This window comes from Cinclus cinclus, chromosome 17 (genome assembly GCF_963662255.1).
Source record: "Cinclus cinclus chromosome 17, bCinCin1.1, whole genome shotgun sequence".
In the NCBI taxonomy this organism is placed as follows: Eukaryota; Metazoa; Chordata; class Aves; order Passeriformes; family Cinclidae; genus Cinclus; species Cinclus cinclus.
The window spans coordinates 11,710,829-11,737,335 of NC_085062.1; the positions used below are offsets into that span (position 1 = coordinate 11,710,829).

The 26,507-nt window shown below is 41.5% G+C and overlaps 1 protein-coding gene across 7 annotated transcripts; it reads right to left on the reverse strand.

Moving 5' to 3' along the window:
• Window positions 1–173: 173 nt before the first annotated feature.
• MED15 (mediator complex subunit 15) lies at window positions 174–26,264 on the reverse strand. 7 transcript variants are annotated; one of them, XM_062504592.1, is made up of 19 exons: window positions 26,150–26,233; window positions 21,287–21,374; window positions 20,054–20,105; window positions 19,575–19,604; window positions 18,183–18,398; window positions 17,394–17,665; window positions 16,213–16,590; window positions 15,595–15,609; window positions 15,039–15,110; window positions 10,053–10,172; window positions 5,187–5,329; window positions 4,746–4,873; window positions 3,730–3,864; window positions 3,261–3,324; window positions 3,053–3,119; window positions 2,430–2,590; window positions 2,099–2,265; window positions 1,865–1,963; window positions 174–1,720 (listed from the first exon to the last, which is right to left on the reverse strand). In XM_062504592.1, exons 1-19 carry the CDS (start codon window positions 26,215–26,217, stop codon window positions 1,584–1,586), a joined length of 2,412 nt encoding a protein of 803 aa, XP_062360576.1. In that variant the 5' UTR covers window positions 26,218–26,233; the 3' UTR covers window positions 174–1,583. The 7 variants fall into 7 exon arrangements, with proteins under 7 accessions (XP_062360576.1, XP_062360575.1, XP_062360582.1 ...); XM_062504591.1 differs by lacking the exon at window positions 15,595–15,609 and having other exon boundaries at window positions 15,039–15,134; window positions 16,213–16,596; window positions 26,150–26,264; XM_062504598.1 differs by lacking the exon at window positions 10,053–10,172 and having other exon boundaries at window positions 5,187–5,281.
• Between the last annotated feature and the right edge of the window lie 243 nt (window positions 26,265–26,507).

Below are 26,507 nucleotides of genomic sequence, written 5' to 3' on the forward strand. Positions count from 1 at the left end.
CAGTTCTTCCAGTTCACTAAGGACAGGAAGGATGGGGTGCATGAGATACAGAGTCATTTATTATTTTGTCCCCTAACCTTCAAAGCCTGTGAGTTTTCACTTAACACAGAACACAGTAACCCTCATCCCATGGTATCTTAACAGGGGAAGAGCAGTACACTGTTAGCATCCAACACAGGAATAATAATAAATTTATTACAGTAGAAACAAACAGATACTGCATTAGCTCATGTACAAAATACTGACAGCACTCTGCTGCTGCAGTCAGCGTTTACTACGTACCCACATTTAAAAACATCCTAAAAATGGTGACAGCACATGGATTTACAGAGGTCATAGCAATTTCTTGACACTATTTTAAGAGAGCCCAGCTACTCTTTAGGGTTTGCTGCACAATACAGAGAGAGATGGGGCAGGATGGAATTGGAACATCTGATAGTTGAAATTTTCCTGCACCAGGAACTTAAGGAGCAACTTAGACACATGGGGAAATATGAAAAATGCATTTAAATCAGAGTTGCTTATGGTAAATATTTTCATTCAAAGTGCCAACACTAAGGCAGCTGATGACTGACTTGAGTGCCCATCACTGTTCAAGGCACAATGGATGAGTTGTCAGTTCTACTCCTGAGATGTTGATTTTTTTGCCTTTTTTGTTTAAACAAACTGATGCAATATAGAAACATTTTCAGTGCACTTCATTAACTCCCACTGGAAGCCAGATGCCTCAGAAAGACTTAAAAGAAGAAATGTAGCTACAAACCTGTTGCATTGATTTGTGTCACTTGGCCTTTATACTTGGTTTCTCCCACTCTTTACATACACATTTACTGAATTTATAGAGGAAGTCAGTGTGCACTTTAGTATCTCTTCTTTCTTACCAGCCTTAACTCTTGGAGTGAGAAACGTGGTCCATGCTAACCAAAAACCGTTTATACAAAGTTGCATTTAAAATAAGCTATAAAATACCTTTTTTGCTCTGTTTGGTTCCACATTCCTACCCCAAATATAATTATCCAGATTTATCTCACACTATTTGAGGAATGCCTTAAAAGGATGTAATTTATCCTATCTCTGGGCAAAACTAATAGTCAGAATGATGTCCTGTACCCACTGGGAAATTTGCAAACACATTCGAGTTGCAGCTCATTTATTTCTGGGGCAGTATCAGATCACAGAACATACAGTATGAAAGAAATACTGGCACTGAGCAAATTTTGAAGCAAATTAGGACATTTTTCCCTACCCCCTCTTATACCAGACTCCCTGATGGAAGTCCACAAATAATTTCTTCTCTAAGAAGACAATAAAAACTCCTCCTAAATACAGTCTTGAGAACCATATATACACACATTTTGTATATCTGAAAATGCTGGCAAGAGTCCATAGAGGCAGAAGACAGAAAGCATGAAAGCTAAGTCTAACATCAGGTTCTCTACTGAACCTGACAACCTAGAAACAAAACAACATAAGGCTGCTTCTTTCTTCTGAAGTAACCTCCCCACACTGGTTTTCCAGTGGCAGGTGGAAGAGGCCAGCTGTTGAGAGCTTCTTTGTGGCTAGATGATTTGGGAGGTGAGCTGTTATGCAGCAGAGAGACAGGCCTGACGAATGCTTTGTGCCCAGGTGTTCAAGAGAGCTGTGACTGAATGCTTGTCTGGGAGCTGCAATAGTTTTGAAGTCATGTATCGATACACCGACTGCAAAAAGGGATTGGCTGCTGGAGAAAAAAAGAGAGAACAGATAAAGGAAGTTGTCATAAAAATTGTATTAAAAGTATTAAAAGAGCAACATTAGGTGTTCACACTGCCCCACTACTGCCACATACACATGCCCAACAAATGTCATGGCAGCATCTTCATACCATACTGTCTGGGGTTCTTTATCCACAGAGGGCTCTGATCTGGATAGTCTGCTGGAACACTGAGCTGGAGTGGTGGGACATTTGGAAGATTCTTGTCATCTAAAAGGCAAACACACTTCCATCAGAGCAGAGCGTTTCTTGCCAGACAGGAGACTTTTTGTGCATAATTGGGCTTGAGTTCTAGCCTGTGAAGCCCAAGGAGGAACCAGACTGCTCATCTCCCCCCTTCCTTACCTAGCTTGCATATGAGATGAACTGTGCCATTATTACTGCAGTGTGAAGGGTCCAGATTCACCAGGAATTTAGGATTTAATCTTGCAACTTCCCCTTGTAAGACATTTGGTATGGTCTGTCTTTCATCCTCTTCATATTTCCGCTTTCGAGGGGAAGCAATGGGGGCCCTGTGTAAGACACGGGGACCAGGTGAAAATGAGCTAATGCTGTACTTGTTAAAAGCTACGGGTCAACCCCACCCACAAACCCATCCGTCCTTTGAAGAATTTCTAGGGAGACGTTTTTCCTGGGATAAAGAGCCCTTAGGCCAGGCGGCAGGCCTGGTACGTACGCGATGGGCTGCCCGTGAATCGCCGTCATCGCCGGCATGAACGTCCGGTACAGGGAGTGGTTGAAGACTGGGGAGCGGATGTTGGCCAGGACAGCATCCAAAAGGGGCTGACACAAGTACTGCTGCTTGGTAGGGGGCACTGGGGGAGGTGGTGGAGTAGGCTGAAACACAACAGAAGCCCCCATTTCCTTTAATCATCACCAAAGAGAGAAATGCCTACTGTTGAATCTGAAAAATTTTATAACAGTAAACTTCCAAGGCATGAAATGCAAACGATTCTCAAAGCTGTATAGAGTAACATTAAGGGAGGAAGTAAAGCAAAAAAAAAAAAAAAAGCCATATGCAGTTTTGGTTTAGGAAGGCTGTCCTGAAATCAGCCACAGTCCAAGGAAACAATTATTCAAGTCTTGGCACAAAGCACAAGAAATTGAAGGTTCAGTTAAAAGATACATACAGGTGACTTACATGAAGTAAACACCCATTTTTTCCTGTTTTCTTATTTTGTCCAATTTACTTGGAAGTTTTAGCAGCATAAGTAATAAAAACTGCAAAAATGATCCTGCCAAGTCTTGAGACCTTTTGGAATGAGTTGCTTATCTCTGCTGGCACAAAGCATTACATACCACAGCCATATCATTTTTCAGCTTCTCCAGAGCAATTTCACATTTCTGCAGTGTCTTCAGGGGGCACCTGTGGAAGAGGAGGAATTTCATCCACATCAGGCTGAGGTGTGTCTGCTGTCTGAGCCCCAGAGACAGCCTCAATGGCAACAGGGCTGGGTGCTGAACAAGAGATTTCTGACTAGCTGGGAAAACTGACAGGAAAAGTTACCGTTTGGAAGGGTCAGTCAGGATATCTAAGAGACTCTTCATTTTACTCAGGTCCTTCTTCCTGTCTGAAACAGTATGAGAAACACAAACACTGACTACAAGAATAGCTTCAGTTCTTGCAGACAGAAATACAACACACTATCAAAAATGAAAACATGAGCCAATACTAAAGAAAGTAGTGAGGATTAAAGACCTTTCATCTAGTCCTAAGTATATCCAAAGCATAAACTCTACATGTTTCAAAAATATCAGAAGTAAAAAAAAAAAAAAAATTATGAGAATTTAAGGATAAGGATTTTGCCCACTCCTCACACTAAAATCTTTAGTTAGAAGCAAGAAAGAACAGCTAACTTTCTCTTGACATTTTTAATCCCTGGAAAAGAAGTCACCACAAAAGATAAAGGATTGCTTCTTTCAGCAGATAAAAGAGCTGACACGGATAAATGCATGGCCAAATACGGAAACCTCACCTTCATTTTTATCTATTTTGTTGATCATCCTCCGGAGTGGCTCAATGTATTTTGATAGTTGTTTGAGTTTTTCCAGATACTGTTGCTCCTCTGACTGACCAGAACTGGCTGGACTCATGACAGAATTTGGATTTCCTGGCAAAAAGAAAGACTGCATGTCACAGGGTGATAAAAGATACTGAGAACATTATTCTTGCATTTCAGAATCTTGATCTGAAATGTGACACTGTCAAAGTGTAGCTCATGTCAAATATCCAAATCCACAACTGGATCCCCTCCATAGTTTAAGTGCTTGCCCAACTCTCTAGTCTTTGTGAAGAAATAATATGTTCTATGGGCAGAAAAGCAATTCCCACTTAATACAGTTTTTTTCTGCAAAGTTCCAAAGTTCCATATACCCATTTTCCAGGTCTTTATTTTGCCTTCACTCCGATGCTTTAAACACAAACACAGTAAATTCACAGCAGTTTTTGTTAAGTGGGTCCTTTCCTATCTGCAAAGCACACAACACTGGTATGAGAAGGAGCCAGCATGTTACCTCCATTCACAGTATCACAAACTGCTTATTTTGTCTGGCAGGGAAGTGCAAACTTCCAGAGTACACCTGGGAAGGTGTTCTGGAGCAAAGCAACCTGCTGCCTGGGATTAAGTGGCTATGTCCTTTACAACTGCACAGTGCCACTGAGGGCTCCTTCCTGTTGGAAATAAGGAATCATCATGCCTCTATAAGCTTGCTGCATTAAATTGTCATTCTTTTTTTCAAAGACTTGGGAAGATAGAAAAACCATTACATAGGTCAGTGATGAGAAAAGAGGTTTCAATTGATTTTGATTTGGGAATCCAAGCAATTGTTTTATGTGGTGTATGTGACATGTTCACTACCTGCAATGCCAGCTGCTATGTAGAGCTCTTGGAAGTTTACACTGTGCCAAAAATAACAGGTTTCCCAGGAACTATTACAGTTACCAAAACATAGCCCAATCCATGGTGTGCAGTATATCTCTCAGATCATTTACCTGGAGTGTTTAAAGGACCTGGGGATGGGACACTGAAGTTCTGAGGTGTTCGTGCAGCTGCTGGGCTCTGTGATGGTTGTGGAGATGGACTGGGAAGAAAGCTGCTGGGTGAAGGAGCAGGGCCAGAGCTGAAAAATAAGCATAAAATTAAACCTGCCAGAATCTGACAAGGAAGGATCATCAGCCTGTAAGCAGATATGGTTTTAGTAAGCATCATTATGGCAGCCTGTAGATCTGCCTTGGTGAGATTCCATACACAGATTCTCTATGTAAAATGTGAGTTTTCAAAGTGAATTCAACACCATCTCACCTGTGCTCCCAGTGGAGTTGGTATTAAAATTCATTCACTTCAGTGGAAACAGAGTAACATTACTGAGTGTTTCTGACAACCTCACATTTATGGCATGAACAGAAGTGCTCAGAAGTTGCAGTGTGGCTCACCTGACATTTGAGTTTGGCTGAGAAGTTGGCTGGCCTGGCTGAGGAGATGGCTGTGGCTGTGGTGGTGGAGGCATGGACTGGGGTGTCTGAGCTTGCTGGACAGGAGATGGGGAAGACATCATGGTAATATTGTTCTGGCTGACCTGGAAGGTGGGAAAAGATACCATCAATAACAACAAAAGGGAGCAGAGCATGGGAACCTAACTAAAAGGCTTTACCTGTGGAGAGAAGTGTATCCTCAGCCCTACAAGAAATGAAAGCATTAGTTTCCTTTCTCTCCCATAAGGACACTCCCACCTGTACCACTCTTGAAGCTCTCAGGGCAGTAAATCTTATCAACTTCAGTAGAAACGACCATTAAAACTACACGTAGCTTGAATTAACTGTATAATAATTATTTTTCACTGCCCAAACCATCATGTTGCAATTAAAATGTCAGAAGTGCCATGTGAAAAACCTGTACTTTATTAGAACTAAAGAAGAGCAGGAATAAAAGACATTTCCCACTTAATAATTAAGAGTCAAAAACCCCTCCTTATTTAGACATTTTAATTACAGTCTTCAAAGGTCTGTCAGACTCAACTGCAGCTTCTCAACTGGTTTTCTTTAGGAAGAAGGAAGAAAAAAATTACGTAAGCCAAATCACCAACATCTTGTTTAAATATTGAGTTCTGAAAATCTGGGTGGAGATAGAAACTCCAAACTAAACAGCTGGGTGGGAAAAAAAGTGAAGTAGCATTCTGACCTTTGGAGAATGATGAGGTGTGCCTAAAGGACAAAAAGGCAAGTAAGAGCATTTCCAGAACAGCACCAAACTCTGGGTAACAACTAAGTTTATTCTGTACACTCTACAGTGCCAGAGCCATATAACATTAAAATTTGAGCAATTTCTCACATTTGTTCTAATACACATTTCCCCCCTTAATAACTGAAAACCAAACAAGAAAACCTGTGCAATGGCAGGGCATGGGACAGTAATACAGATATTAAGTGATCACATTTGCTTAAGGCACATGCAGAGGTGTTATGACTTGAGGCTAAAAATAAGTACATACAAAGATCAGTGGAATTAGCCTGAATAGGCAATATATTGTGGCTTATTAACCCATGTGTCCATTCTATAAGTCACTGATTAGCAACTTTGATTTAACAACTCTTTCCCTCAGTCTAAACCATTTTTAAGCAAAGGTTCCAGTAAATCCACAAGTCCCAGGCACATCAGAGGCACTGCAAATTGGTGCTGTCCTTCACTCTCCTGTTAAATATCCATCTAAATAATCCATCTGTATGCAGAGGACATTATATTTAGCACACTGAAAAGTATTTCATTGTCTACTTTTGCATGGACACACTGAATACAACAGGAAGTGCTTTGTTTGGTAAATCACACTGCAGATATGCAAAAGGTCATAGTCCCCCCCAAAAAAGGGCACAAACAATCCCCAGCTCAGTGCAAAACTACTAAGCTTGAAGAGACTAGTTTATCACCCATTACAGAATAGTTCAAAATCAAATGCAGACTGACATACTATGGTTTCTTTTCAATCTTCAATAGTCCCAGTACCTTTGCAACCTCACAAAAAAAGTTAATACACAGAACAAGTGAGGCTGAAATGATACAGTATCTTTCCTTTCTCCATAATCAAGAACTCCTGAGCCTGTGCTCACTGTTTTCCAAAGGAGGTGGATTCTTTAACAGCATGTCTCTCCTCAACAGCTGGAAAAGTAGAGTCTGCCTCCTGCAGATGTCAAGCAGCTCACCATGTTTGGAAGGAATCTAGGATGGACACTGCAAAAAGCATTCCCTGATTCTTCACAAGTCTACTTAATGTGCTATTACAGAGCAAGTGATTTAGAACTTATCCATATGAATACTGAACCCATTTTTCATCAAGTCAGACTGAGACCACTTGGAGTGGTTCATCACTTCTTGAAAGTCAGGCCCTTGTTAAGCGTCTTAAGTTGGTTGAAGAAATGACTTCTGAACACTAAATCCTTGTGTTTTGGGAAGGAAGGAAGGAGAAACATTTCAGTAGGTTTTCCTAATTATTTCCTAATAGATTTAAGTTTCTGTGTGTAATTCAGCACCAAGGACATTATTTACATTAGTTTACAAATGCTGCAGAAAAGTGAAGAAAAGGATATGCAGCATTTACTGTGCACATAAGCACTGGATTAACTGAAACTTTTGCACTACCCCTCCTCATTCAAATACTTGTACAGGTAAACAGATTTCCCCCTTTCCAGGTTTGCTCTCTGCCAGCTTTATTTCAGAACAGCAAAGGCCAATCTCTAACAGTAAGCAAAAGTGTCACATTTTCAAAAACATGCATTAGAAGTTTGCAGTTCTGAACTTACCGCCTTGGTTTTCTTTGAGAGCAGTTAATTTGCTACATAATAATTTCAGATGTCTTTCCACAGAACAGATTTGAAGATGATTGCAGATTTAGGTCTCTACATTGTAGGATATGGAATAGGATTTTAACAAATTAATAAAATTCAGTTTCTAGGGAATGCTCTTGCAGATGACTCTGAGTAAAAAAGAAGGCTTTAAAAAAACCAACCAAACAAACATACCACAAAAATAGCTATGAACCCAAAAGACAGCAAAACCTCTTCTCTGAAGCTTTAATTCCATTGAATTAATTCAGCTCCAAAGTTAAGCTATGGTTACTGGTCATTTGTATACCCTGCATCTTCAACAGATACAAGAAAATCCAACTACATCTTTTTTCACTGAGTGATACAAATTTCTGCACATAAAAGGATGTCCATGGACAGCTACTACAGGTCACTGAGCATGAATTTGCTCTGTGGACTCTACAGTGACCTGATCATGACACCATACTCTAACTTCTGAAGTCCTGCCTGCCCAAAAGGTATTTAGGCTTGCATGATAAAAGTTTGCATTCACATCCACTACATCAAAGCTATTCTTAGTGTTCAGAGCACACTGTCCTGGAAGATAAACCCAGCTATGACTTCTATCTCCAGTTTGCTGAGTCTCAGGCACAGAACAGCACTCAAGAGATGAGGCTGGTAAGGGCTCTCAGTTCTAACTCTCTTGAAAATCAAAACACCAGATGATTGTGAAATAAAACCTCATATCAGTAATTTTTTGTTTTGTTTGCAAAGACTCTAAGAAGCAAAAAGCTCCAACCAAACAAACTCACTGGAGAATCAAATGAGTCTTGTGATAAAAAAGGCCAGACTGTTTTGTCATATGGGATTTAAAAGAAAATAGTCACAAGCTATTGATACCACATCTGGTCCTTCTGTTGAAAAGCATTCTTCAGTGCAATCCCAAGATTCTTTTCTAGAGAGAAAACACACCCTGAACTACCTATCACCACATCCAAATGGATTTTGATACTACAGTCAAGGAGAGGACATGCTCTTAAACGAGTGATTCATAACCACACATCTGCTACAGCCCTTGACTGTTATTGTGAACAGATGCAAGGGCTCTGATGATAAGGAAGTTACACCCAACAGACCATAGTAGTTCAGCATTTTATAAGATTAAGAGGTGCAAAAGACAACATTTCTAATTTCTAATCTACCTAGAACCTGAACAAAATATTTTGGCAGACAATACTAGAGATTCATGCTGGTCCAGAGCTGCCAAGTACATGGCAGGTCAGACTGCCTTCAAAACATGTTTCCAGCCACCAGTAAACCATCACTCACTCACTCATCCTAGCACCTGCTTCACTGCAATCATTGCTCATGAAAAATGTATTTTCTTCTTCTGCTTTGACCAGTTGTTCAGCCTTCTACATCACTTTCACAATCCTTGGCATACTACTGAGAGCACCTCCTGCTGAGCAGTTCACTTGGTGTCAGAAATCAAAGCTCCTCAGTAACAATGACAGTGCTGCAAGATCACACTTTTGCACTGAATGCTTGAACTAGGAGTCTTTTGCTATTAAACAGAAGCAAAACTAATATTTAAGTACCCGTGGGAAAGCCTCAAATACTGTGGATATTTCAAATGGGAGATGATTATCTCAGTATCTATTAACTGCTAGAGTGACCAGAGCACAAAGTAAATTCCCCTCTGACTCCACAGCTATGGCTGGGGTTTGTGTCAGTTAACAGATACACACTGTCCTGGATTGAAATGACCATTCATCTTCAACCAGAAATGGTAACAGATGTGTTTGCCAAGGACTGCAGAATCTTTCAGGTCACTGTCACTAACTTTGCCAACTCCTGAGAAAAAAGGAAGTGCTCTGACCTCATGCATTTTCCAGCAACAGCTGGACAGAAGCTGCCAGCCTGCCTACACAGGTTCTTCTCTGATGCAGGTACAAGTGGAATCCTTCTGGCAGCTTCTCCTACATGACCATGAAATAAAAGAACAGCTCAATTTTCTCTGGGTCCCTGATACCATGCCAAGAAGCTGCTCAAACTGAAATGAGCCAAGTTTGCTAATAACACAAGAAGGACCTGTACAAAGCATGAACATAAACATACACCAAGCAAGGTCCTGGACCAAGTCTCAACCAGGTACATTGCAGTGCTGACTTGCAGCACTCAGAAACGCACACTCATGGAGTGTGGACCTTTAATTTGAGACTTGAAACAATTCTGAACATGGAAGAGTTTTAAATGTTAAAATAAAGATCTATCCCACTTTAAAAACTTTATTTGATACCCCGACCTCTCAGAAAACCTATTACTTAAAATGAAAAAGGATCCATAAAAAACACACCCTAAACAGACCAACACCCTGAGTAACACCAGCAAGTTCATTGTTTGATGCAAAAGTGAACGTCCCCTTGCTTGAAAGGCAGCGCTAGAGACCCATGCAGTGAAGCTTTGCACAATTGCTGACACAGTGTGCTGTGACCCAGTAAATACCTGTGGCATTTGCTGTCCGCCCAAGGGCATGGAGCTTGGTGGTGTAGCAGACACCGCGGTGGTAGGCGGGAACCGTGGTCTGATTTGCATCCCACCTCGGGCCATAGGTGCGGTGATCATCTTTGAGGACAGAGGGACAACAGACAAAAGTAATCGCAAAACAAGAAATGCAGTGCACTGGCAGGATGAGAAGCACATGCAGCCTCCAGGAACTGGGGAGGGGGAGCATGAAGGGCAGGTTAGTGAGCTTTTCTCTAAAGGTTAACCTAACGGGCTGGCTTGGAAATCAAACTCCTTCTTATACTCCTATTTCAGAGAGCACCTACTGAACTCCTGTACCTTGAGAGAGCCAATATGCAGACTCAGATTCATGTGTTCAGGGTGGACTATCCTGTCATTTCATGAAGGGCCTTTCCTAAATTTTTCCTGACATCTGTAAGTGTTAAAATTCTTGGAAATACGCTGAGATTCTTGTCAGGAACACTCCATACAAGAAGCTCTGTAACACCACAGGTTGCTGATGTGCTTTCCCCCACTGTGGACTCACAGGGTTTAGCAGTATTGGCCAATGCCCCCTCTGTTATAGCACGTTTTGTCAGACAGCTCAACAGCAGCTGTCAGTACAAGGCTCCACAGTGAGCAGATTTCACACCAGCCTAACCTATGCCAGTACAACAATGCTAAAGACAACAAAAAGAACTTCCAGGTCTGAAAAATCTATTTCCTTCCTTTTATTACCCAAAGGTATATATAGTCAAATATACCTTTTAAATTACTGTAATTTTGAGAAATACCTATCCCTCCACTACTAAGGTGTGCTAAAGTATTCTGAGTCCATGATCTTGCTCAAGCCTATTCATTCTTTTTGATTCTCCAGCTGTATAGAGTGGGTACACTCTAAAGCACAATCATTTAGGGTAAATGATAAAGGTTAGCACTAGAATAAATTTTTATTTTAAAATAGTATTAGGACTATGCTGCTCTGCAGTGTCCAAAAGTACCTTTCAGAACTATCAGCCTGCATGAGCCACACAGATTTAATCTTTTATACCTGTACAGCCCTCTGCTATTTAAAATTTTATATTACACAACATACTGAGAATTTACAATAAATACAGCATGTATTTTTGGTAGTATTCAGGTAGCTTTGGCAGATTCACTTATCAGTAAAAGAGATTCTGTTTGGGACTTCAAAGATCTACAGTAAAGTTCTCTGGGCTACCTTTCTTTCCCAGCTTACATGTTACTGAGGAACCTACACAATCCTAACTAACCTAAGAGATAATGTAGTCTCCTTCCTGTAAATGGTTTGGGGCACTCCTGCTTGATGTTTATGTAAATGGACTGAAGCAGCCAGCAACACATCTCTAGAGAGTCAAAGAATGCATGTGCTTACAATTGTTAAAAATAAATAAAATTAAATACAACGTAGCAAGACTGAAAAAGGAAAGCAATAACTGATAAAGGAAATAGTGTCAAATTCAGCATAGCTGTTAGTTCACAACATCAGAGCAATGCAGTCCCTTTCCATCCAGGCAGAGAGGGATGGTCAGAGACAGGATTTCAAAAGGGGAACAAATGAGAGCGCCTCAGACGTCACACACACGTGCACACACAGCATGCAGCAGCAAACACAACATCCCAGCACTGCCACAAAGCACAGGATGCTACAAAGTGCAGTGAAGAGCTACAGTATCAACATGAGAGCTGGTAAAGCAACATAACCCTAACAAAACAAAACAAAACAAAAAAAAAAAAGAAAAAAAAAGGGGGGGAATTGCTGGGGGGGAAATATCCTTTCAGGCACAATCACCCCATCTTAGACCCTCGTGAATGAATGCACACAGATCTCTGGAGTGTGTGGAATCCCAGGCATGTTATGGTGACCCACAAGTCCCATCTTGGTCATGTTTCTGAAGCCACACCACCAAAGTGTGAAGATTTAGATTACTTCCACTGAGGCAAAGGAAATTAGAAGAATTCACAGGTTAAGTGTCTGGCAAACCACTGAACACCAGCACAACAAACTCCAATTCAAAGGTTTTCAGCTGTTTGTAGTATTGTGGTTGGTCAAATGAGTGCACAAGCATACAATTTTGGGTTAGGGGTTTTGTATTTTTTGAAATGTGTTCTTTGCAAGGGAAATACATACATAAAATATCACCAATTCCACTCTGTTAACAAAAGTAATCTATTTCCCCCATTCTCCAAGTCACTTATATTTACAAAACTTGTGACCCTTTGACAAAGGAGTCAGGAAAGGGGGTTCCAAAGCACTATGTCCATATTATGGACAAAGCAATCTGTCTAGTTACTCTTCTTGTAAAACAAGAACACAACCAGAAATGTTTAAGTACATTTGGAAAAGATTTTAACAGAACACGTATCTTCCTCCAAGTGAAATTGATTCTTACAAGGTAAAATTACAGACTCCATAAATTGAGATAAATCAGACAGCAAGAAGGGGATCTCCCTCCAAAGTAAGATACAAACCCCATTATTTGATAAAAATGAAGTGGAATAGAAACAATGGAATCCTGAACCTGTAACTTTCTTTCATCTAACATCCAAACATTCAGCATTCCATAAATACACAGCTTCTGGTGAGCATAGGTACGTACAGGGCCACTGCCAGTGCCCTTAAAGGCAGCTCAGATTTTCAATCAGCATCAGCCATTCTGCATTCTGAGCATCTGAAGGAATTGCACCACAACAGTGACTTAACTTTTCTCATACTTAACTGCAGTTGATTACAGATCTTTTTCTGTGGTGCTGCAAGCATTTTTGTGTAGGTCCCTGGTTGCATGGACACTGCTGCTATGAGCTGCCCTGTGAGTTATATGTTCACAAGGACTAGAGCAGGGTTAACATTGACCCCCGTGGTGTCTTTGTAACTTCAGAGAAGAACTTCTCACATGAATCCATGTTTAAACCTGGGACTGCTTTTACTTCTATGTAGGAAAGATTTACAGAAACTTTATGGATGCAGACATAGCAAGCAAAATTTCCAGTTTGAAAGCCCTTAAAGACCAAATTTAAATGTAACAAGCAAAGATTAGAATACGGTTTGTTTACAAAAAAAAAGCTTCCCTGAACCAAATAAAGCAATCAAGGCAGACTTATTTAAAATGCTAATGCTACTGAAAAATGTATTCAATAGAAAGTAAAAATCTGGTCTTTAAAGAGACTTCTTATAAAGTAAAGAAAATCCTTACACACTCTCAACACTGAAGCTGCATTGTAATATTATATACAGCCACAATCTTAAAACTATTATATACAGAAAATATTTAGACAAGTACAAGAAATCCATTTAGTTATTGGATTTTGTAGTGGTAGGCAAATTTTAGTAGATTCATCTTGCAATGGCATGAACATAAGTGGAATTAAGCCTGTATGTGGAATATTCCAAACTCCGTATGTGGTAGATAAAGAGCAATCCCCAAGTTTACTACACAGGACTGGATAAAGCTGCAATGCAAAACTGGCTGTCAACCATGTTATCACCCAAAGCTTTTCAAATGCACTGTGCTGTTAAGCCACTGGCACATGAAGTCACTAAAGGGGCAAGAATTAAGTTGACTCTGCATAAACACAATCCATCTGCTCCAGAGTTGAAAAGAGCACCACTAAAGTTAGTAACAAGAAAAAAAGTCAGCATCTCCTTCCAGTCAGCCTAAGTCCCTGCAGCTCCCACCTGGAAATTATTTAAGAAAAAAAACAAGTTTTAATTCATATTTCAACTGCAGGAAGAGAATTCTGCATTGCTGCCAGTACTGTACCAACTGTACTTACCACTGCTCAGCTTTTACATCCTGTGTTACACTGACACAAGCCAAAGGAGCAATTCAGAAACAGAACTTGGCCACAACAACAAGGATGTGGCCATGTGAGAGTTACCATGGTACAAGACACTATCCTTGATACAAGTCTGGGAGATGTACATTGAAGAAGCAATTGCTATCACAGTCCATATGAAAAGCTTCTTACTGAATCTATAAAATTACTTGTGCACTGAACGGAAAATGGAGCTTGAAAAACATGGAATGTCTGGGTATACAAAAAGAATTCTGCCATTAGTCCTAGTCAGACTCATTTCATTTGTCTGCCTCTCCCTTCATCGACAGACCAGTGATATTTGTACTTACCCATGTCTGCAAAATGCCTCAATATGGAAGACGACAGAGGAAAGCCACAAAAGACTTTCATATTCTTGTGGAAAATGGGCTAGGAGGCTCAGTTCAAGGAATTCCCCAGATTTTTCCCCATGTCTCCTTCATACCAGACACACATCAAGAAACAACCACTGGGGCTGCAGGTGTATTGCAGCATTAAAAACCCATGTTAGACAACAAGCTTTCACCCAGCACTTTCCTACATTAAAAAATGTAACTGCACTTGTGACACACACCATTTGCTCTTCACAATTCACATCCAGAACAAGAGCATCTAGATCTACTGCCCATTTCACTCAGAAGAAGAATGAAAGATGAAAGGACTGAAAGGGGAGTGCAGAGATTTCACAGTCTATACTATTTTTTTATAGTCAATACATGAAAATGGAAGGTAAATCACATGTGATTAAAGATAGCAGGCAAAGATTCACAGTACAGAAATCAGTTTACACAACAAAGCAGTCACCTAAGAGAGTTTAATGAAAGAAGAGGTGCTACACTCCAGGTACTAACAGTCAGACTTGTAGTGTGCCCACAGGAGACTGTCTTATTCATGTGCATTCCTGTGTCAGTACAGGCAACACTCGTACCTACTTGGGACAGAGAGCATGCACAGAGAGGTTGGCAATGAAATCCTGCCTCTGACTCCAGGCAAAGGAGAAACAGCAGAGAAGACCATATCCCCTATATAGAGGGGATGACCAATGTCAGACCCTGCATCAGAAACCACCAGAAACCCAACTCCATGCTCATCTCTAGCATGCACTTGCCACAGGCCTGTGCCCTGTGACACTGGCCCCTGGGCCCTTACCTGCCCTGAAGCTCCCATCTGAGCAGCTTGGGCTTGAGCTGCTTGCACTGCTGCTGCTGCCTGCTGCTGCTGCTGCTGGACCAGCTGAGCTCTTACCTACAGTATGAGAACAAAACCCAAAGTAAACATACATACCTGAGTAGGGGATGACACTTCTGTATCAACTGCACTGACCATGCTCATTAAAAGAGGTATGGAGACAACACCAGCCTCACAAACTAAAGTTTTTAAGGTTTTTTGTGAAAACAAGTTCTCATGTTCAAAACATTTGGAATAGTTTTCCCACAGACTGCACACCCAGTTCAACAACTTCTTGCAACTTCTTATCTCTACTATCAGGTCTTATATATAAAAATAAGAGGTATTTTAAATTTTTTGCAAGCCTACCAATGACCAGCATTGCAAATGTTTATTACATTCATTACATCTGTCAGTGTGACAATCATGGCATTTAACTAATCCTAGCTGATAGGAGCACAAAGTAGAGGTATCAACTCATCCATTTCTAAAGTATGGCTGACACTCCATTCCTCCCCAGTAAGGCCCAAAGAAAAACAGGTCTGAGCATTGGCTCAACAGCAACCTATGGAGCCCAGAAAAAAATATGACTGTAACACTTCAAAAAGCTGCACCATTCAGAGTATGACCAGCAAGAGATTCACCAGAGAAAAACTACTGTCTTGCCCACCTTCTCTTCAAGGCAGGAACAACCAGCATATTAAATAAATTGTGACCAAACTTCTTAACACAGCAGCAGAAGCAAAGCCAGCATGGTAGAGAGCTAACACTGCCCTCAGTCTAAAACACTTAAAAGTACTTGCTCATATTCTTGAAAAGCAAACAGCACAGAGGTAATTTTTCTTTAACCACAGTATGTTTCTTTTTCTTTTTTTACTTGTCCATTCAAGAGTGAGACAAGAAATTATTTTTTAAATATTAGCTGCATGAATGTTTTTCACAGATTTCCAGAACTCCTACTCTTAGGTACAAAACTGTTCTCTACTGGCAGGCCCAGATATAAACCTTTAAACACCCTATACTCATAACTTGCTAACTGTAGAGCTCTTAACAAGTTATGGTTTTCCTACTTCATTATTAGCACAAGTCAGACCTAATTTTTTATTTCTTTAGGTAGCCATAACAAATCAACCATCAGCTGGTCACCAGCCCTTACCTGCATAGCTTTTAACTGCTGTGGCGTGAGAGTAACAGGCATAACCTGACCAGGAATTTGTCCTGAGATTGCCTGAGGTTGAGATACCATGGGCTGGGGTTGAGGCTGGGATTGTGGTGGAAGTTGAGATTGTTGTGCCTGAGCAACCTGTTGTTGTTGTTGCTGCTGCTGCTGTTGCTGCTGTTGTTGCTGCTGCATTTGTTGCATCTGCTGTTGCATGACTTGTTGAGGAGGCTGCTGCTGTATCTGCTGTTGTGGTATCTGCTGCTGCTGCTGTTGCTGCTGCTGTTGCTGCTGCTGCTGTGCCTGCATGACCTGTGCTGCCTGCAGCTGCTGCATTTGAGCAATCCGCTGGAGTTGCTGCTGTTGCTGTTGCTGCTGCATCTGAAAAGCAGGGAAGGCCAGGATGTTAAAGCTTCTAGCAATGTGACAGCAGACTTGCTTTTATAAACCAAAAGTAAACAGAATCCTAATACATCAGATTGATGTTTTAAGCCCAAAGGGAAAGCCCAACCTTTTTAGCCAGTCATCCCCTGTATATCTCAACCCTAAATGGTGCTATAGCCTATATAATATATTGTTTTATAATATATATAATACAATATATTCTATTTTATATATAAATATACTGCCACATTATAAGCTTTTCTGTAACTTTTAAAAGCAAAAGTGAAGTCCATCAGCTTCTCCCATACAAATGAGCTCAGAAACAGTTTTCCAAATATAATCACCCCTTACCAAAAACTGTGCAAGAATATGACAGCTGAAGGTCCCTCACCTGCTTTTGTACCTAATAATGATATATATGTATCCATATATACAGACATTTGTTATAGTGGCAACACATTATTCACACAATGATAAAACAGCCATTATTGCTAGAGTAATTCAAGTGCTGTTCTTTCCCAATTGCTGTCAGAATGAAAGACAATCCTGACATTTACTAAAGAAAAGATTTTAATTCCCTATTGCTATGACAGAAGAAAGCAACAAAACATCTGTAAAGCCTTTCCTCTAGCATATAATATACTGCTGTCAATTAACTTGCCAGTCTAACCTGAAACCCTACCCTAAGGTGGAAATGTGTTAGTAACAGGCAGAGCTGATACTTCCACACAAGCCAAGCCCCACCTGACAAGTAACCGATCACCACATTTGCCACTGTAGTTGTTTGTCATCACCTGCTGTTGGTTTTGCTGCTGCTGCATCTGCAGTTTCAGCATGTGCTGCTGCTGCTGCTGGACTGCCTGCAACTGCTGCTGTTGCTGCTGCTGCTGCTGCTGCTGCACCACCGCAGCGGCCGCCGCCTGCTGCTGCTGCACCTGGAACTGCTGCTGCATGGCTGACTGCTGGGCCTGGAACTGCTGCTGCTGCTGCAGGGCCACCTGCTGCTGCTGGAATTGCTGCTGCTGCTGCTGCTGCTGCTGGGCTATCTGCTGAAGCTGAAGCTGGGCTAAAGAGAAGACAGACTGTACATAAAACATGATACCCAAATAACGTGAGATTAATTAATGTCCTTTCTTAGCAGTATATACTTTTGCTTCTTCAAATGGATGGGGCACATTAACAGCAGAATTAATTATGTTTTGCACTACCAACTTGTAACTTACTCTGCCTCTATTCAGTTAGTAACCTAACTAAAGAGAGTAAAAATGTGCAGGAAGAAATGTGAACTGAGGTCACCAGCACGAAGCACTGTACATGGAAAACACAGGTAAGCTCTACAAAAACAGTGTTCTGGAGTTGCCATGAAAGAAGAATTTGCTCATACAACAGCCACACTGTTGCTGCCTATACTAAAGAAGACAGACATTTATTCAATTAGGTAGCAGTACTTGAAATTCTTTCCTCAATCCACTTGGCTGATTTAGCCAGAAGTATAACATCTCTTCAGCACCTTTTCCTTGGGGAAAGGACTTCTTACTGAAAAGCTGATCTAAAAACTTCAGTGGAGCAAACTGAACACTTACTCTGCTGAGTAGCTGTAGAGACACCAGGCATCCCATGAGGGGCCATTCCTGAAGTTCCAGGGGGCTGCTGCTGCCCTGGGAGACTCATCTGCTGTGCCATTGGACCAAGGCCTGCCATCCCACTCATTGGTGCTCCCTGGGCTCGGGAGGCCATGCCCATCCCAGGCGCCCCTGCCGTGGGACCCCCCGTTAGATTCTGCAGGGCATTCATCGGATCTACAAAGAAAACAGACACTGATATGCAGCCAGCCATGCAATTGCTTTTCCAGAATCCTCTGCTCTCCAGCATCCACTCTCTGATCTGGCAATTTCAGATCATGACTAGGTCCAATACTGTGCCAAACTCAGATTCACTGCCCTGCCTGTGAGACAAGGCTTCCAGCACCTCTCTGTAAATAGAGATGATTTAAAGTGCTCCAGTGTCGTGAAGTTCCACACAGATTTTAAATTCATCAGAGAAAAGGAACTTATTAGCCATCTCCTAATTTATACACAAGTCAAAACAAGCTGCCAACAAAACTCCATGAAGATATAAAGCTTTTAACGTCAAAAACCAAGAGAGTCCCACTGTGGATCTTCCTCCTCAAGTCAGAGAAGCAATGTTTAGACCAGAGGATGTACTTTGCTGTACAGTTCCCCCTCTAACATCACTGTTAGTATGCACTGAATAAATTCAATGCCTTTCAAGACAGTTTTCATAATCTGAATCCTGGGCACATAGAAAAGTGAAGTTAAAGAGAGAAAGACAATTCAAGAGGTCAAAACACAACACAGGGTGCAGAAGCAATATTAACCAGGTACAGAACACACACCACCTCTTTCTTAAGAATACTTATAAAATAATTTCCAGCAGTCTAGACTGCATGGTAATCAATCACAGACTGCATATTTGCCCTACAGAAGGGTAAAACCACAGGACCATGCTATGTCCCTAACACCCACTGTAGTGAGCATTAGCACAGAGGCAGAAGCCAGAACCAGATCTAAGCTTGCCAAATGGCCCCACAAATACCTCTGCCTCTGGTGCAACACCTGAGGAAGCCACAGCTTCAGGCAACAGGCAGGAACCTGGGCTGTTCAGCAGAAGATTATTTTCAATCACTCTTGTCCTTTCATGAATCTCAGTGCTGTAAGGTAACAAAAGTACAAACGGGGGAACAAACAAGTCTGCTGTGTTACATCCAAAGCACTGGCCAAGCCTGACACCGTCAACACTGAACAACTCCAGGACTGTCATGCTCCCCTTTTTTTACTCCAGCAGCATTTAATATCCCAGCTAGAGAATACACAGATGCTTTACTCTTAGTACACCACAGCCCTGGTTTCTAAGTTGTTCTTTTAGAAACTGAGAGTACAGGGGAAGGATGAAAACAACAGAAAAGGAACTCTTACCACTGACTGAAGCTTGAGATTTCTTATTGTCTGCAAAAGTAAAAACAAATAATCACCTTTGCTAGTATTGTCACACTGACCCTTTGGATATACTCCACAAGAAATATATTCACATCATAATTTTAATAAATAAAAAAAAACATTATCTACTGTAGCTCTAATAAAATTAACCTAAGCCAATTTGGTAATCAGAATGCTATATAAAAATGGAAAGAAGGCAAAGATACAGGAAAAATTAAGGAGGAAAAGTAGCAAGTTTAAATAATTTCTCAAATACTTTTCAATTATAGATGATGTGTAAAAGAGATAGTATTTACAAATTAGGCAGTCATACTACAGGAAGATTTGTAAAGCAACTTGTTAAGAACCACATACAGAAGCCCTAGATTTGCTTTTTGAGTATTTTGGTTTTTTTCTTTTATGAGGATTCAGTGAGTAACCACAATTGAGAAGAAAACCAAAACTAAAAAGTTACTTACGAATATCTCTGAAATGGATAATAAGTCTGGCCACAAGAGAAAGATATTCCTCCTAGAGGTGAAAAATGAGTATTTTAGCATAAGAAATGAAAACAGAATAACCATTACTTTCTGGTTCCTCAGTATTCTTCCTCAACATACTGGATTTTACTTTACAATGTGTGTGGGCTTTTCAGAGCAGTTCACTTCCAAGAAAGAGTCTGTTTATTAACTAGGAATATTTTTACTAACATGTCATTATGGTTGATGGTACAAGAATGCCAAGAAACCTCAAAACTTACAGGAAGGAACCTCCCTGAAAGCCACACTAACAGGACCACAATATGCAAACATTATAAACCAACATATATTTTCCACTTCTTATCCACTATAATTCCTTTTTTATAAGGACAGAACCTGCTTGCTCAGCACAATTAATTATTTAAGTCCTTGAATTATGTCACATTTGTTCTACAGTAACTTGTTTTAAAGCTAAATTAATATTAAAAACGCAAGTAAATTAATAGCTTGGAAAACCAACAAGACTAACAAACTAACAAGTGTCAGAAGTGAAAAGACAAATATTCTTCAAAATATTTTCTTAATGTGCTTCATAATTTGTAGGAAGTTGCAGAGGGCTGAGACAGCATTCCTGCCCATGAAACAACTCACCAGGGAGGATGCCAACAGTGGGTGCAGATTTGTGATATCAGCATTGTAACATTTTCACCAAGACAAGTTCTATTTCAAACATGGACCATTTGGAGACAGCAACCGTACCCAATTTGTCATAACACAGCTCCAGGGAAGAAGTTTATGATTTTATAAGAGTGCAGAACTGTACATTAGAGCCAGACTTTCACAGAGACCACGGCTCTTCCCTAGGGGTTATTCTTGACAGAGCCTTTACATTGATATCCTAAACTTTTCTGACCACCCAGCTGGAATGGTGCTACATTGTAGATAAAAGAAATTCTATGCAACTCGCTACACACAAATATTCAGGTAGGAAAAGTGTGGTTCCATATGTGCATGAAACACTGCAGCATCAGCAAAGCTGTGCTGCACTAAGCCCAGTTTGATGCATCTGTTGGATGCAGAACTTCTCACTTCCCCTCAAGGTAGAAGAAGCAGCACATATAAATTAAAATTTAAAACAACTCTGTATTCAAGTCCACTGGCTTGGCTATTTCTCCAATTTGTTACAAGCTTCTTTTGACACCCAATAACTTCTGGAAGCAAACAGAGATTTACCCTTGTTTTGGCCTTCATAAACACATGGCTCTCCATATCTTTGCTAGATTTATTATGGGCAACACCAGCTTTCCTCATAGCTTCATCACTGAAAAAAGAGAGGAAAAAATAAGGCTGAGTATTAATTGAGGGCATTGCAAAAGTACTTTCTGTAGTTAGAAAGGTTTGTTAGAAACAGCCTTTTACCCCTCTCTCATTTATAGATTAAAAACAAACAAAAAACCCAAATATCCACCACAGAAGAAAACCCCAAACCAAACCACCATCACATATTACTTAAAACTGCCACCCTTCAAAGTTTCTTCAAATAATGGAGAAAAAAGCCAACTAATTTCTAAAAGGCAACACAGATATTCTTTGCAGAAAGACCAACTGCTAAACGAGTCATTATTTTACTGCCTGGTGTATTATTTTGACAAAATACCAGGACTTGTTTATCTGAGGAAAGCTGAATGACAGGATTAATGTAATCCATGTTTGGCAAACAATGAGATTGAGCCTCCTAGCATGAGGATTTTCCAAAAGAATTCTCTAAACATATGGTGGAAGAATAAAACAAAACAAAAAAACCGGTTGCCTAAAGGCACAGAGGCTTAAGCAGTGAGGACAATGAGTGGGAGCATCGCTTAGGGACAGAGGAGGGCAGAGGTTGGGTGATGGGCAGGGTGGGAGGGGACATCAGTGGAAAAGAATGGGCACTCTCAGCACATCAACCATGGAACATGAAGAGAAAGACATCCTGAAACGAGGAGTTCAGCCAGGTGAAGCCCTCTTCCAATCATCTAGGCATCGTCATTCTCAAACTTCCCTGCAATACCTGTGCTTTTTTAAAGCAGCCTGACAGTTACAAATTCCACAAACAAGTGATCAGGAAATACTTTCACTTTGTAATTAACATCTCAGAAGGTTATTTCTCAGTGACTGCCATTGCATGAGCAGCTACCCTACAGTAAATACACGTCAGGGCAGTGACCCCTGGAAGTTTCAGCCAATCTGAAGAGGCACTATTGTTTTGTTTTTTTCCCCTGAACTTCCACCACTTGCCATGCAACAGGAACGGTGCTTGCACAAATGTATACTGGTTCAGCTTTGTGAATTAACTCAATGACAGTCTCGAAAGAGAAGAGCAAATGCTGCAGCCTTAAAATGCAGGAGCTTAGGCTGCCACAACTCACACCCTTACCTGGCAAACCAGCAGCTCACAGCTAAACTGCTGCAATCTTTAACACAGAACACAGTGGAACATTGTACCTGCTGGAAGGCTCTCATGGGAACCTGTTTGTGGGGTCTGGCAGCCACCAAAACAATGCTGCTTATATAGGAAGCTTACTTAAACTGAAGCAGAATCTGAACATAACGCAGAGTTACTATTCCTCTGAAGTGAACTGCTCACAAAGGAGCTCTGCTCTGGAGGAAGAAGCTATATCCAATTCTCTATGAACAAGTCCCTTTTTTCACACTTTCCTTTTTGAAAAGGCTGCCCCTAAATCCACACTACACTGAATCCTCCTTAACTTTCCAGTCCCAATACAGTGACAATCACCTTTCATGTCGAGACTACCGAAAACTGAGCAGACAAAAAGAAAAGACAAAGACTGCACAGAGGCAAGTGAAAAAAGTAACATGTAAGCAGCCCTTAGTGGATGTGATAAAGACAGTGATCAATATGGCATCAGGAGCTTGAAAAAAATCCACAGCAAAGAAATTATCTGCTTTTATATGGATCATTTCCTCTTGACATTATAGAACATGAAAGATCTATTATTGTGGCTACATTACTGAAAATGCCACTCCAAGCTCTCCATGTCCCACCTGTTAGCATTCCAATAAAGGTTTAGACTAGGAAGAAACAAAAACGCACAACTTGGTCCTTGTTCACACACTTAACTGCAATCAACATAAAAACAGTTACATTTAAAGACATGGGAATTTAGCTAGAAAAGTCATAGCTTCAGCACAGAGCACATTCCCTGCAGAACACTCAACTCTACAAAACTTTAGGAACTAGATGGTACCAACCAATTCAACCTTCATCTGCCCTGTAAGCACCTAGTAAATGTAACATTAGTAAATGTGCACTAAAAATCTGCATTTCTATTTCATGCAGAGCACGCAGAGTTGTGGTTTCACAAGATGAAGCATTTGACACCAACACCAGTTTCAGGAATTCCCCCTCCAGTCTCAAGAAGCTTGTTTCCAGCCCAAATATGTGCAGCCTCGCACTCACGCTAACTGGTCTAACAGAAAAATCTTGCAGAACATGTTCTCCCTCAAAACTGCCCCAGCTTCCTACCCTGACTCTGTGAATCAGTTGTTACAGTGAAACACCAGGACAAGGCAACTCAACTGAGCTACATCCCATTCCCACACTCAGCACAATTCCCTTCTAACACAGCCTCGAAGCAGCTCAGGGCAGGAACAGGACACAGCCACAGACTGGGTTTATAGCCCAGATCAGATCTGTCCTTCAGGCAATACCAACATCTAAAAACACATTAACAAAAGGCCTTTAGAAGGGAGAGTCCCTAGCCACCAATATGTACTGGCTCTCAGTAAGGGCCAGAATAAAATGGTGCCCTGCAAGCAAAAGTGTATTTCCACACTCCTACCTCACTGGTGACTCTTGGAACACCCTGGGAGAAGCCAAAGCTGTTTCTCAGCCTCCACCATCAGAGCTCAGGTTTCCTCAATCTTGCAGCAGTATGGATGTCCTGCTTAGGCCTGCAGTCACACAGAACCTAGTACTGCAAGAGGCTTCTCAGGACATCAAAAGCACTATTTTCTCAAATGTCCACAACCAAATCATGCACATGGAGCACTGACACATTCCTCAGGATACCCACTGCCCACACTGAAATGGTCATTCACATAAAATCACTCCTGAAAAACAAAGCCAAAACCCAGAAGACTTAAATTCAGTGTTGTAATGAAAACCCAAGTACAGAACTGCAGCAAATTGAGACATCTATATCCAGCAGCTATAAAGAGACACTCAAAATGAGTTATGTGAATGGTTTCATGCTTTTAATGTTCAAGACCAAGGGTTAACATTTATGTTGACAAATACCACTTCTTGGTTGCAGGATTAACTGGAAGGTATACATACATTTAAGACTGCATTTCCCTAACTGCTCAGAACAACCTTTCCACAAATTATAAAAACTTCCAGATGATTTACCAGATATTTAATTACTTCTCCCTTCCACCTACTATGTCAGCCTCTAATGACAAAACTGAGAGTTTCTGGGGAGAAATAGGAACTTGTTGCATATAGAGCTCATGCTTTTTAGCAAGTGCATTGCTTCTATTTCTCATTCAACAAACTCTACTTCTGGCTAACTTCATCTGAGTCCAAGTGCCACATGAAACCAGGCCAGGCTGTTTTCAGATATCTAACACACAATAATTGCTTAAAAAAATCTGCTGCAGTCACTGTAATGACTCATCCCAGTTATCACAGTAACAGTTTTGCTTGCTTTCTAAACGAGGCCATGAATATAAATATCTGATCCATACTGTAAAACTGCATGAAGGGCAAGGAAGTGACAAAAAAAGACTCACTACACCTGTACTAAAAATCACATGAATCATACAGAGACATCTATGCAAAATTGCATCTGATGCAGAGTGCATCTTGTGTAAAATAGAAGAGGGGGCATTTATTACAAGTTTAGGATTATTGTCTTCATTTGGCATTAACCTTAAAGATTTCTTGCTCAGTAGTAGCAACTTTTCAATCTCTTGCTGCACACTTCCATTGAAACATTTCTGAGCACTGTTTTCTGCTCAGAGAAAAACATTACAGTTTGCAGGGCAAACAGAAACTCCAAGTTTTATTGTGTTAGGCTTGCATGTGCTTACTCATGTTTATTTCCTCAAAGCTACACAACATTCAAGGGCACCTTTGTTTGCTTGTTTTGACAAAGCAGTAGAACAGGAGAAGAAGTAAGGAATTAATCTAACAAGATTAATGACTTTATTAATGACTGTACAGAATGTTTAGAAAGTGAAACATCCGTTGTGAGCACCAAGAAAGCCTACATGCCTCTGACAGACAAACACCATCATACTTGTTCAATGAATGCTACAACAGTTCAATTCTGGAACAGGATCCTAACTGCAGTCAACCCACAAACACTCAGACTACTTGTGTGTCAGTAAAAAAGGAGTTCAGTTTTAGATACTGATTATTAAAATCAACAAGGGAATATTAAGCTTCCCAAGTACACGTGAATTAGCACTCCAACATTACTTTAGAAACAATGAACAGTGCTTTAACTTCTGTGCTCACCACCTCACAGAGCCTTCCAAAAATAGAAAAAGCCTCCAGAGCAGCAAAGCAACTCAAGGAAAGCAATTGTTTCACAAAGGAAAATTGAAAAGGAAACAAGTTGAACGTCACATTAAGTCACCACTATTTTTATTTCATATTTGTGCCCAAAAGGCAGATGCAAGCCCATAACGGCGATTTTCATACAGCTGAATATGCCAAATTTCACACCGTGGACATTGGCAAAATCAAAGCCCTAAAACAGACGGTGTCAAGCCGGTTAGGAAGCCGGTATTGCTGGAGAAAAAGAAAGAGAAAAAGGATCGGCAAAATTAAGTCAAAGAACAGTCCCGGTTACCCTCACACAGGGTCTGAGCAAGTCCTGGTAACGAGGCCCCCTCAGAAGAGGAGTCCCCCCCTAAGAAAGAAAACACCGGCGGTGGGGCACGGACCCAGCCAGCCAGGGGAGGGCCGGAAAGCCTCGCAGAGGAGCGGGCACGGCCGGGACACGGCCCGGCGGGCGGCCCCGAGGGCGGCAGCAGCCGAGGTCCGCGCGCGGCCTACCCAGCACTGAGCCCGCGGCTCTCACTCACATCTGGCTGACGAGCTTCTGGCGGAAGTTGGTGCTGCGCCAGTCGGTCTCGGGCCCGGTCACGTCCATTGCCGCCACCGGGAGCGCCTCCCGCCGCCGCCGCCTCCCGCCGCCGCCCTGGGCCTCCGCCGCGGAACAGCCGCGCCGCCGCTTCCGGCGCGCGAGGGATCGCGGGAAATGAAGTCCCGGCGTGAGCCCGGCCAACTCTCGCGGGATCTGCCTGCTTTCTGTGAGGCTCACTGGGAAATGTAGTCCGGCTAGGAGCACTACTCGCCGGTTGCGGTCCGGGCGCGCCCCGCACTGACCCCAAGAGCGGCGGCCGCGGCAGCCCCGACTTCCCCACGGCGGTGACCGGCCCG

Coding starts and splice junctions, on each gene's coding strand:
- MED15 (XM_062504591.1), bottom strand. CDS start 26,217: ATGGACGTGACCGGGCCCGAGACCGACTGGCGCAGCACCAACTTCCGC. Junction 17,666..18,182: donor CTCTACAGCTACTCAGCAGA/GTAAGTGTTCAG, acceptor TCTTCTCTTTAG/CCCAGCTTCAGCTTCAGCAG. Junction 2,266..2,429: donor ATTCACGGGCAGCCCATCGC/GTACGTACCAGG, acceptor TGTCTTACACAG/GGCCCCCATTGCTTCCCCTC.